This window comes from Trichosurus vulpecula, chromosome 2, assembly GCF_011100635.1.
Source record: "Trichosurus vulpecula isolate mTriVul1 chromosome 2, mTriVul1.pri, whole genome shotgun sequence".
Lineage (NCBI taxonomy): Eukaryota > Metazoa > Chordata > Mammalia > Diprotodontia > Phalangeridae > Trichosurus > Trichosurus vulpecula.
The window spans coordinates 421195446-421209439 of record NC_050574.1 but is presented as its reverse complement, the minus strand read 5'-3'; the positions used below and the strand labels follow the sequence as shown (position 1 = coordinate 421209439).

At 33.3% G+C, this 13994-nt stretch overlaps 1 protein-coding gene across 7 annotated transcripts in view; it reads left to right on the top strand.

Annotated features, from left to right (window-relative positions):
- Window positions 1–13980, top strand: part of AP1S2 (adaptor related protein complex 1 subunit sigma 2) — a 32469-nt gene extending 18489 nt beyond the window's left edge. For 2 of the 7 annotated variants that reach the window (XR_005009543.1, XR_005009544.1), the window contains exons 5-6: window positions 67–162; window positions 12423–13980. Coding sequence is in view for 5 of the 7 variants with exons in the window: in XM_036743316.1 (XP_036599211.1) it covers window positions 11658–11666; window positions 12423–12470 (57 nt within the window). In the remaining 2 variants the exon portion in view is untranslated. Of the gene's footprint in view, window positions 1–66; window positions 163–9367; window positions 10644–11657; window positions 11667–12422 lie in introns of those variants that run through there. The other 5 variants (XM_036743316.1, XM_036743317.1, XM_036743320.1 and 2 more) reach the window with 4 other exon arrangements.
- The last annotated feature ends 14 nt before the right edge of the window (window positions 13981–13994 follow it).

The following is a 13994-nucleotide window of genomic DNA, read 5'->3' as shown; positions in this document are numbered from 1 at the left end:
ACAAAGAATACACACATTTTTTCAGTCAGGTACTTAACCATTTTTCTCTACTGCTTAATTTTGTAGAACCAGAATGAAGACTGGGGAGGTTTGTCTGACGATATCTTATGATTAAGAACAATATAAGGCTTTAGTTTCCCTTCACCCCCACCCTAATTATTGGTAATTACTAAATTTACCATTTTGGTGGCATGGATAAAATGAGGTGCTATGCAAAGATTGTTGCACGTGAAATGAATTCAAGTCCTTGCTTGATAAAGTGAAGGCAAAGCAGTAATATTAGTATGGGTGATGGGGCTTAAACCCTCTGCAGTATTTGCATGATGGTATTAAAAGAGTGCTTTGGGGTGTGTTTTAACCCTTTCTTTTTCATACTAACAGCATCAATTTGAAGTTTCGGGTTTGGTTTTTTTTTTTATTTTAAGACCCCTTTTGAGCTTTGCTGTTGATACTGTTTCTTATAAAAGTGGTTTGTGGAAAATAAAGCAAGCATTAAACCTGGGAATTTGTTGCATCTTCTTCAAGATGACCTATTTATAAGTAATTATTGAGTATGTAGTTTTTAATATATTACTTTTAGGAGATAGAGGCTTATAGACATGATTTATTTTGATGCTGTATGCTGCATATTAGAATAGATTATATTTGTATCTATAATATATCAGCATATTTGTAGAGAGGATGTTTATTAAGGAAAATATAGCAGTGCTTCAAAAAGCAATGGTAAGAATCTTTGGAGAAAAAACTTGTTTATATTAGAAATTTTGCAATTTTCTAAATATATTAAATATTTCATGAACTATTTTTATACATTGGTTATTTTATTGTGATTTTTCTGTATAAAATTACCATATTAAGGTAATAATTTGGATTGGCACTATGAATTGCAGAATACTTTTAAAGATAAGAGTTATGTAGGTTTCAATTGCATCACAGTAACTTCAGCTGACAGTTGGAAGTGTTTTCATGCAGATATCTGATATAGTTGGCTTTAATCTTTATCCTGCATTACAAAGCATTTTCTTTACAACAAAGAAAGATGTTTAAACCAAATGAAGTAGTAGTGTCCTCATTTCACACATGTGGAAACTACAGAAAGGTTGTTCTCTCCCTCTTACTTCCCTTTCATTTTGAATGATTTTTTTAAAAGAAGAAAAAACAACCTCATAACAACTATGCATAATAAAGAAAATGACTACATTGGCCATGTCCAAAAATGTGTATCCCATTCTGTGTTGTAAGTCTAACGCACCTCTGACAGGATGTAGTAGTGTGCTTCATCTTTGGTCCTTTGTAATCATAATTTGTTAAAGCCTTTCAAAGTTGTTTTTCTTTATAACGTTGTTATTGTATAAATTGTTCTATCTCTGCTCACTTTACTCTGCTCTAGTTCATAGAGATTTTCTTAGTTTCCTCTAAAACTGTCCTTTTCATGATTTGTAATTTCTTATGAGGAAAAAAAAATGACTTCTACATTCAATAAAACAGCAGCCACAGCAAAAATACCTGCATCATTTGTTTTTAATCTGTGACTTAGACCCTCAGTCTATATTCATTTCATCTTTTCTGATTTGTGGCTAGGGTGATACAGCAGCAGCCAAAAACTAGCCACCTTTGGGGAATGAAAAAGAACAAGCACTAAAGGGAAAATTGTAACTGAGAAAGGGGCAAGGCCTTTTGGTTGAAGCTCAGAGGGAAAGTAGGCACACAGTACTTGAAAATAGTAGCTGTTAAAGAAACATTGATCGGAGTAGTGGAAGAGGAAGGAAGGTAAATCAAGAAACCTAGTATTGAAGGTGTTGTAACCCTTATTGTAGCCGTTATATAATAGTTAACTATAACTGCCATGGAATTTGTACTTCAGTATGCCTCACAAAGATGCATAGAAGACCAAAAGTATATTCCTAAGAAAACCTGTCATGGTTCATTTTGATAATGGCTATTCAGAAATAAGCTGAGCCCAGTAAACTGTGAAACTGTGACAGTGTTCTCTCTTCCCCTCCCTCCCGTATTAAAATTAATTAATTTTTTTTTGTTTCAGGTACCTTTTCTAGAGATGACAAACTGTTAGGGCCTAATGCTTATTCCATTTGTTTTCCAAAGCTATTTAGGATTTTTTTAGTACATTATTTGGAATGTTTCATGTTCAATTGCAAAAATGCTTTTATAACCATAAATGCAGTTTATTATAGAGGATTGTGTTTCCTTTAGGATACAAATAGAAAATAAGGTGAAATGTGACATAAAACTTTACCCCATGTTATAATTAAAGTTAACTTCTAAGTCAAGTTGTATTTGTTATATTAATACTTTTTCCTTTTTTAAAATTAAAGGTAAGCGCAATTGCCCTATATATCTCTTCAGTCCTTTGTAAAAAGTTTTTTTACAGGACTTGGAAAAAAAGTATGTTGATTTTTGAGTCAGAATACCTGAGTTCTGATTGTAATTCTGTTCCTAATTGGGCAAGTGGATGAAGAATGCCTTTTCTCTAGGCTATGCTATACAGTTGAATGGACAACTTAGGGAGTTTATCTGTGTGTGTGTGTACGTGTATGTGTGTCTGTAAGAGACACAGCAAATTAATTCTTGAAAGGAATACTCCTATCTTTAATATTGTCAACCTATTTGAGTATTTCTATACTAAACTAGTATAGCAGTACAATGCCATAAACAGCACTAACTTACACTTCAGAGAATATCATGATAGCCTCTTGGAAAAAGATGGAGAGATACGTAAGTTGAATACTAGGTAAATTCATAAATGGATCCAAAGACTGGTAATGGGGTATTGTCAACCTGGAAAGAGACCTTTGTAGAGTAGAAATTATTCATATCAAGGACCTGTCATTCCTCCTTTTTAATCAGAATTTTTTTATCATTGCTTCATTGGATAAAAACTTAACATACTTCTCATTTGGGGATAACAGGAAACCTAGCGGAACGGCTAAAAATGTCAGATGACAGAATCATCCAAAAAGACTTTAGTGGGCTAGAATAATGAACCAGATCTAATAAGATAATATTACATAAGGATAAATTGAAAATCCTGCACTTCGGTTAAAAGCAGTGATCTGTTCAAGTACAGGATGGAGCGCATATGGCTGAAAAGCTGTTCAAGGTGAAAAAGAGTTGGAATTTTAACAGATTGAAATCTAGGAACAAATCAGTTGTGTGACATGGCAGCCAAAAAAAGCTAGAGTAATTGTAGGCTGAATTAATAATATAGTGAATAAAACATAGCATCTAGGTGGTCCGGTGTCGAACCCAGAGTCAGGAAGACCTGAGTTCTAGCTGTATGACCCTGAACAAGTCATTTAACCTCTGTGTGCCTCATTCCTTATCTGTAGAATGGGGGTGATAATATTGCCCACCTCCTAGAGTTGGTGAGGTTAAAATGAGATATTTGTAAAATGCTTTGCAAACCTTAAAGTGCTGCATAAATGCTATTAATAATAACAGTACGTCTGTTGTTCTGTTGTACTCTGCCCTATTGAGACCATACCTGGAATATTTTATATGATTCTGGGTTCTATATTTTAGTAAAGACAGGATGGAGGTTGTCTTTGTTGTCTTTGCTGAGGGACATTAAAACAGTTGACATTTGTATAGTACTTTAAAGTTTACAAAATGGTTTTTGTACATGCAATCTTCAAAACATGCCAGCATGATAGATTCTGCAGGCGTTATTTCCAATTTAGAGATGAGGTAATATGTGCCCCAAGAGATTAAATTACTTGGCCATGGTCACACAGCCAGTGTCAGAGGCAGGATTAAGACTCATGTCTTCTACTCACTAGTATTCAATCCCATATGCCTCGGAGGATGCGCGATGAGTTGACAAAAAATGAGAATCTGTAGAAAGAAGCAGGACAGTTGAATCTGGAAAAGAGAAGGCTTTGCTGACATATTATTGTCTTCAAATATTTCAAAGGTTATCATGTAGAATAGGGGTGAAACTTACTTTTATTTGTTCTAGGGGGCTAGAATAGGATCAATGAGTGATAGTTATAAGAAGACAGATTTTGGCCCAAAATAAAAATTTCCTAATGAGTAGAGCTATTCCAGAATAGAATTGAGAGAGGATAAAATAATTCCCTTACTCTGAAGATGTTCAGGTAGAGGCTGGATGATTAGGATAGTAATAGGAAAATGCAATTTAGAGCTTGAAAGGGACCTTAGTAATCATCTGGTCTAACCCCTCATTAACCAAGGTATCAAAGGTGATAAGTAGCATAGCTCCTGGGGGTACGAATAGAGGTCCTTAAACTACCAATCCAGTGACATGAAAGCATGCTGCTTTTTCAAACTGCTGGAATGAAAAGAGTTTAATGGGTTTTTTTTAATTGACTTAATGGATTATTCTCATTGTAAGCAGATGTTACAGAAGAGCTTTTAAGTTATGTTGTTTGTTTAGAAGTTTAGAAATGACCTTAAGTAGTCCAGGCTTTTTACACGTTGAAGTCCAGAGAGAAGTGACTTGCTGAAAATACAGTGAGACTACTTGTCCAGGATGTTGTAAAGGGATTCATGCTTCAGATTAGCTATTTCCAAATCAAATTCTCTCTTTTCTAAAATCATACAGTTTTTTATTTGGGAGTCACTGCTCTAGAGATGAATGAAGTTTCCAAATATTTTATACCAAGAAGCCTACTACTACTATTCTTGTTCTCTACTTTTCTTTCATATCCTGTAGTAGTTAAGACCAGGTTTTCATAGTGTTTTTGGAGCCTCTAAAGAGGTTTACCTCAATAATGTTTTATGGGTTTAATATATTTTATGAATTGAGTTCTAATTTGATTTTGAAAGATTTCACCAAGTAATCCCTGAATAAAAATTGAATCAAGAGAAAATAAAAAATACAAGAAATCAGATAGTCTTGAGTATTTCAGTTTCTGATTTTTAGGCCTCTAAATAAGTATGACTGTTGTTTTCTTCTGTGTTCTTTTTTGCCCTCTTTTCTTACCCATACTTTAGCAGCCTGAAATAAATTCCCTTGGATGATCATGTCATCCCCCTATTCCATATAACTCCAGTTATCCTATGGCATTGAGAGTCCTTCATTACCGCCCCCCCCCCCACCCCCCACCCCCACACACCATGTAACAATCCAGTGAGGTGGAGCACTTTATTGTTCCTAGTACAAGATGCTCATCTCCTGAGTTTGCACTGGCTAACCACCATCATGTCTAAAATGCTCTGCCTCCTGACTTCTGGCTTCTTTCAAGTCCCAGTTAAAATCCCACCTTCTATAGGAAGCCTTTCCTAATCCCCCTTAAATCTAATGCTGTCTCTCTATTGGTTATTTCCAATTTATCTTGTCTATTGTTTGTTTGTTCATAGCTGTTTGCATGTTATCTCCTCCATTAGACTGTGGGCTACTTGAGTGTAGGAACTGGGTTTTGTTTTGTTTTGTTTTTGCCTTTCTTTGCCTCACTAGTGTTTAGCACAGAGCCTGGCCCAAGTAGGTACTCAATACTTTTTGACTCCCTCGGCAAGTGAAGGGTAAAGATGACATGGAAGTTTTACTCTTATCTCTAAATACTAAAACAAGCAGATAATTTAGCTTTTACATGTAAGGTATGAAAAAGGTTGAACTGAGCCTTTGAGGGATTAAACAGACTTTTATTTGACTCTTGGCCAGTACTTCAGTAAAAATCAGTGTTCCTTCTAAAGTTTCCTCGTTTTATCGGGGTGAGAATTCTGTCACTGTGTTACACAGATTCACAGATTCAGGGTCTTAGAGAGTGGTTAATCATGTATCATCAAGACTAAAACATTTAAGTGGCAGACCTCTTAGAATTTAAGTTGCTTATTAGACAGCAGACACAGAATGCAATACTCAAACTTTCCAGGTTATAGGAACCTCCATATCTTGTACTTAGTTGGCATAGCCCTTGAAAACACAGGCTCACCTTCCCACCGTGATGAATCCCTTTCCAACCTCTAAAAAAAACCCAGCATTAAATAAAGTAAAATTGAAAAGACATGAGACATTTTTTGATTACAGAGCTATTTTGTATGGTGTCTGAAATGTATATAATCACACATTGTCAAATCAAAAAAAATTGCAATATAATAATACAAATTAAAATATGCATTAGCCACACATTGTCAGATAAGTCATAACACCTTATTGATTAAGGGTATTTCTTTTTATATATTCCTTAGTTCTGGATTTTTTTCCTTTGAGACTTATCCTGTTTGTATGTGACACATACTGTACAATTTCTTGTTATCAAGTACAGAACTGAAGATAGACCAAGAAGAAAAACTGATGGCTCCACAAGGACTTAGGCAGATATTGGGGCAGTGCTGGGTGACAGTGGATAGAGCACAGGGCTTGGAATCATTTACTAGCTCTGTAACCCTTGGGCAGATCTCTTCACCTGTTTTTTGCCCGTTTTCCTCATCAATAGAGATAATCATAGCACCCACCTACCAAGATTGTTGTGAGGATGAAATGAGATGATAATTGCAAAGTGCTTCGCACAGCGCCCAGCACCCAGCACAACAATAAGTGTTATGTTAATGTTAGATGAGTACCATACCAAAGGTATTATATAACATTTTATCTCTCCCTGGATATTCAATTTTGTCAAGAGTAAGGGTTACTTAGATTTGTTAGTTAGCATTGATAGCTTTTCCTTCATAATTTTTGGGAGTACAACAAACCAAATCCATTCTTATCTTGGCATAAACCCTTTTGTTATATATAAATACCAGTTAAGTCAAGATCTCTGTTAGTTTCTGCATTTTTAAAAAAAAAAGTACATAAGGACACTAAAAAAAGAAAAAAACAAAAACTTTTTAAGAATTAAAAATACTATAAAAATGAAGGAATGTTCATTACTTAGCTGAAAGCTGACTTAACTTCAAAAATAAGTTGTCTTCCTGTTCATTGCTTTTAGAAAACCCAGGACATGAAAACATAAGTTACAGCGAGTTCAATTAAGAATTTGTGGATTTTTAATATGAGAACCTTAGAATAGACCTTTTGGTTTTTATGTCTATACACCTACTTGTAAATAAGGAGCAGAATTAAATGATCTCAAAGTCCTTTTCAGCTTCTCTCATATTGGAAAAGTATAGATACAGTGTCTAAATATGACTCCTTTGTTCTAAGAATGAGTAATACTTTTAAATCTTAGTTGTATGTATAATTACTAACAACTTAAAGTATAAATATCATATGTCTAATAGAAATTTGTCTTTTACTGATAGATGTCTTTCTATACTGTAAGAAATTAATTTCATTTCAAAAATAATGTCCCAGTTATTTTGTTATATTAAGCATTTCTCCAATGTGTGTTCCATTTCCTGGAGCTTGGGATTTTGGGGGGCAGGGGAGGGAAGAGGACATACTGGAGGGTTTTTAACGTTTTATTGGTACTTTTTTAAACATTATATGTATATATACACACACACGTGTGTGTATATATGTGTGTGTGTATATGTACACACACACGTGTGTATATATATGTGTGTGTATGTGTGTGTGTGTATATGTATATACACACACACACACACACATATACACACACACACACACACACACACACACACACATAATCTCCTAGTCACTTCCAAATACGTCACTTCCAAATACGTCCCTTCCCAAGCCAGAATTGAATTTTCCCTTGTAGCAAAGAAAAAACAATACGGTAACTTTGTCTAACACTGTATGAAACGTTCTTGACTCCTCAGAGGAAGGAGAGTAGGTCTAGCTATTCTGAGATCTGTCCTGGGATCAAAATTGGTCATTGCAATTCTTCAGAGCTAGACTTCCTTTTAGTTTTCATTTTATATTATAATCATTCTGTATATTCTGTACATAAACAAGATTTTACTTTAATGTAATTTGACTTCTATAAAAAATTTTTCAGAAATGATTGTATTTTTCACAAAATAATATAAATGTTAGCAATTCTCAGATACCCACAAACTATGGGTATGCTGATTATACACAAACAGAATTTCCCTATGAAAATGAGGGAATATCTCTGGTGCCTGTTTTTACTTTGCTCATTTACAGTTGCTTTCCCATCTTAGTTGTAGCATTTGATATTCACTTTAAAAAAAGCTAAGCACTGTGGATTTTTTTTTCCATTTTACTTAATTTCATTTAGATATAACTTTACCTTGTTTAGAAAACAAACGCATTCAAAACTAATCAGGAACTACCTGAGCTAAAACGTCAGCATTTCATTCTCAGACATTCTAAGCAAGAATATCAGATGTGGGCGCATATTTTATTAAGGATTTTACAGTTGCAAGTGATCTCAAACTAAGTTAACATTAGACTATGGACACTTTAAAAATTCTACTTTTAGTTTATTTTTAGTTCATCTGTAATGAAAGAAACATTCTTTGGCAAATTTGTAGACATAGGTACTTTTAAATTCTAGTTAATACAACTAAGGTAGGGAGTTCTTTATATAATTCCTCTTTAATAAATATTAATTTCCCCAAATCTTAAGATCACATTCTTGAAGAATAGTTGCATTGTGCCTATTTTTTCTAATTAAAAGAGAAATTGGCTCTTTTGCAGCTTAAAATGTCAGGTGAGTGAGTAGTTTTCTTTTTGGGAAAAGATTTTCCTTTTTGATGTATAAGGAGATTTATATCCACCTTAAGTTCTAGTTGTTTTCATTGAGATTAAATTCTCTTCCTAAGTATAATGAAACCTTGATTAACTGGAGCACTTAATGGTGCATTTTGGCAGAATTATCTGGTTGACTCAGCATTGATCAGAAAACTCTTGTTGAAAATCTTTCCAGAACTTAGTCGACTTTTCCTGCTTCAGCGAATATGATGTAGCTAACACAATTGAATCCTGCTTAGATGCTTCAGGATCTTGCATTGTTTTAGTGCTATAATTTTGAACATTAATGCCCATTGTCATAGTAAGAGACTTTGGAGGAAGCAACGGACTGGGAGTCAGATCTAGGTGATAGTTTGTGCCACTTCTCAGGGCTTCACTTTACTCACCTGTAAAATGAAAGGATTGTACTATATTATCCTTAGCATTCTAGTATTAAAGTTTCTGTGATCATACAATTTTATCGTAGGCATATAAGATTAAAATGAACATGGCTTGTCTCTAGAACATCCCTCAGAAGTTTCAATGAGTAGATAAAACTATTTTTCATTCAGTTATTCTTGACCTAGTTTTCCTAAAAAACAATGCATATTTTTTCCCCTCACCTATCCCAGTTAATTGAGGTTTTACTAGATGAAAATACAGCTGCCTAAGTGAAATGTTAGTATATGGTAACTGTATGAGACATAGAACATCCAAGTAGAATTAATGTTGTGTTACATGTCCATTTGTGTACCATATATAAGAATGTGTGCATTTCTTTTGTAGCCACGCCATGAATACTTTAATGTCCCTGTGTACTAAATGACATCACTCATCGAGTATGCAGAATTTCAGAGGAAATAGAGCTGATTTACTTATGACAGAACAGCTGGTGAAACAAATCATCTTGAATATAGAAATCATAACCATTTTACTATTGTACTTTTTCTTCCTTATTTACATCCCCACATTTACGTTGTTTTTCCCCATGTCATCTTGATGTAGTTTGTTCCTGTCAATAACTGGTTTAATTTTTTTTCATGAAATATATAACATGTGTATGTTTTTAGTAAAGTTTTCATCTTGTGTACATACTTGTTATTAACCAATCATCTCTGATTAATTTCATAGTTAAAGGAAAATGTTAACAATATAGCCAAAATAGTGTAATGGTAGTATATGGCCCACTAAATCTAAACCCAAACTAGCAGGACTAGTATGTAGAATTGCATAATGAATGTGTCCTATAACTCTGCATATTTAAGTACATGTAGAAATAGCAAAGGAAAAGTATAAATAAAAAAGTATAAAAGTACAAAGCATATTATAGTATAATGGTTAACATACAGAATGATTTGTCCTTCTTTAAACTGGTATGCAGAAGGGTAGAATTCTGCATTTGCTGAATGATTTAATTAAAAAATTGTCTTTTTGCACTGGATGCTAGCTAGCATTAATAATGATTCTTTCAAAACTTTTACAACTGCTTATATTTATAAAGATAGCACCTTTAGATGAAAAGTCTAAATATACATTTTGATAGTTTTGATTTTATATGTCTGAAATACATCAAAACCTTCATACTCACTGGTCAATGTTACATAGACTTTTAATTCAATTTCAGAAGGAAAAATTCCATAGTTCCATATCTTGAAGAATAAATCAGGTCATTAAGAATAATCACCTACAAAATGATTATTTAATCAAACTAATCATTGTGGCAGAGCCTATCAAAGTAGGTTAGGCAGGTGATTAGGAATTAAGTTATTTGTGTTTTTCTAAATCGTAAAATAATACTTCTGCTATCACAAAAGGGTTAATCAGATTGGGAATATATTGTATTCTAGGACCTAGTTATTTTTTCCCAAGAAAGAATTTTTTAAGGTAATTCAGTATTTAATGTAATGTTACCATGCACATTATCATGCCTGTTGGCCAAAAATGCTGTTTGCTGAGCTGTACCAAAATGTTGCTTCTCTTGTTGTTTGGATGTAGCTGCTTGCTTTAAAGGGCTACGTTCTGAAATAGCTTTCTTGGCATGTCTAAAATAAAAAAAAAATTGCATGTACCCTGTCTCATGTGAATGGCTTTCCTCCTCCACCTTGTCCCATCTACCCAGGAGAATTTTAGATTTCAGTGTGTCCAGGTAATGTTTGCTATATACCTATACGTGTGTATATATGTATGTTTGTATATAAATTTTGAAAAGTGTATTCTACATCGGTGGGGTCAAACTAAAAGAGAAATAGATCCCTGCAGCCTGAATAATAACATAGAGAACCACATTATCTATGTCATATTTGCTTTTATTTATTTTGTTAAAACATTTTTCAGTTCCATTTTAACCAGCTTTCGGCAATACTCATGAGATTGACACCTCTATTCTACATTAACTGCTGTAATCCAAATTAACAAAAGCACATTTTGTATTTATTAAAATGTTAGGAAAATGTTTTTAAAAAATCTGTTGGTTTTCAGCAAATACTCTAAGATAGCAAAGTGAAACACAGAAAAGATCTTACTAGCTCCAAGGAATAGTTCTATACTGGTAGCTCTTAACTGAGTAGATGTATGCAGCATAGTGTCAAAATAGAATTCTGTTGGTCAGTTTTCATGCATAGTGTAAACTAGCTGACTTAATGGGCTGGAGCAGAGCAGAAAAAAAGGTGTGTATAGTGTGAGTGTGTATGTATGTAATATGTGTATTATTCCCTCCAGTCATTACAACAAAGTTCTTAGAATTTTTTAATGAATTTGTTCTTACTCTCTGACCCATTTCAACATTTTATAGCCAATCCCCTAAACTTTGTCATTTTCACAAGTGACAATGAACAGACTTTATTAGATACTCTTTCAAAAGTAAAATGTTCCTGCTTCTACACACCTCAGTGCACATAAATATAATAAAATGTCAAAAAGCATATATACTTATTCCTAAAGGTTGGTTTATGTGGCCAAGTACCTGTATTTAGACTGAACATAAAACTTTATAATGTATCATCTAAAGGTGTGATTTTCCAAAGATGTACTGTTTAATATTTTTCTTTTCCTTGCTTTGTGCTGTACCGTGTTTTAGGATGCTAAAGTAAGTTTACTTGGTCATGAGTGCATATAAAATTGATCAGTGCTTGGTTCCATAAAGATGCAGTATCCTCTTTTGATAAAATTGTTGCTAGTAAATCAAAACCTGTGTAAAATAAATTGTTTCAAAATTTGCAGTCACCTTTCACAATTTCAAAAGATACATGCTTTCTCCTAGTCCTAATTGTGGGATTTACAAAATTTAATTGTGTATTTTTGCTGTCCTGGTATCTTGTTGCTCTACATTGCCTTTACCAATATTGTTTGCTTCTGGATATGACAGTGGTTATCAAAGATGTTAAATGTTGATGTTTTAAAATGACTTAAGATACCAAACTCCAAAATACATGAAAAAGATTTCCATTGTTATAATCGGCAAATGATGATCTAAATTACATGAAAGCAGCAAGGGAATTTGGGATACTGTTTCTACTGGTTCAAGTGGAGAAATTCAACTGAATTTACTTTTCAGTGGTCTTATTTTTAACTTTTAGTATAGTGTGTGTTTCATGCTCTCATCTATAAAAAGATGTTTTGAGCCATAAAGGTTGAAAGCTACTCTGAAGTGTATATGACCCGTTGCTTCAGTAACATCAAAAAAAAAATTGCTTTTTCTTTTGTTCTTTGTACTTGCAGTTGGCATTTAAAATTTTTTGGCTTTCAGATAATAATTTTCCCATGCACATTCTTCTCAGAACAATCTTAAAATTCTGAAACCCACAAGATCTGCTTACCAGACTCTTGAATTTTCCCTTCACAGGAAGCTGAAACCCCACGTAGTGTTCTTGAAGAAATTGGACTGACATAAGCCATCTCCCATGTTGATGACATCATGTGGTCTCACATACTGTAGATGTTCACTGCCTTCATGTCAATGTTTAGCTAATGGTGTAAGATGCTGTTTGTCAGTATTACTGTTTTGCTAAGCCGCTTCATTCAGGCCTACATAAAAACACTCCACTTTTTCAAAAGGGAATAAAAAGTATTAGCTTTTTTTTAAAGGGACTTAAGTTAACTAAAACTTGATGCAGAAGAAATATCTTTTCAGTATTCTCAAAGGTCGAATTATGTCAGTTTCCCATTAATTTTATTTGTATGTGATAATTATGAATATACACGTAAAATCACAATCGGGAAGCACATTTGTTGCTATTACTGCATTCAACTGAAAGGAAGCTACACTTGTATCAACTTAAAAGTAAATGTAATAATGTTTCAATATGGTTATTTGCAACCAAAGACTAGTGTTACATTTCAGTATTTATGGGAATGAGAAAAATTTGACTGATTTTACATATCAAAATGATTTAAATTTTAACATTACCGCTGAAACTTAAAACACACATATGTATACCAAAGATACTTATTTGGGAATTACATATCTTGAACTGGTAGCTTATTGAAAAATACACATTTCTGAGACTAAAGGGATGTTACATTAAAGGGAATACAGGTTACTTTAATCAAAACAATTGTTTTACATTGACTATTAGTTGAAGGCAGGACTTTGGACTGAAGAGACTATACTCCCATATGAGCACATAATGTACACTATGAAAATGGTTAAAGACATTTTTTTCTATGTAAGATTCCTTTAAGCATAATTTTACAACTTAAATGGATTATTTTTATGCCCCCAGATATATGGATACTGCCACTATTTAGCTCATTTCTCCATAAGCTAAGGAAAACATCTACTTATGTAAGATGTTATAAATTAGAATACTGATTTGCCTAGTATTGCTATCTCAAATAAACCTCAGCTCTGTTCACGAATTATCACATGCCTAAGTTTGCTCCACTGTTGCCCTGGTTAACTAAATTTTCCCAATACTTTTTTATGAAGTACCACTATTTTATGACATTTTTCTCCTTTCATGCCATCTCCTAGTCAGAAAATATTCACCATATATGTAGATATATATATATATATATATATCACGTAAAAATGTTAGCTGGATGAGGTAAAATGGCAATGGGGGACTTATTTTTTAAAGCTGTTACAATTCAGTTTCAATACCATTTTCACATGTATTTAACATGTCTTCAAAGTTTACACTTTCACTTGTTTGTATGTGCTTGGCTGGATTAAGCTTTGTTATTGTGACCAATATTTAGGCTGTGATCATTGTCTTATCACATATATTAGTTATAATAAATGTCCACTCTTACACCATTGCAGTGTGTTTATCTGTATCACAAGGTTTGTTAGTAGAGAGCTTCTGGAAAGAGAGATTCCACTGAGACATAAATATGCTAAGCGTCATTACTAAAATGGAAAAAGTTAAACCTCATTAAATGTTATTTTTACAAGTGAATACAAGGTAGATCT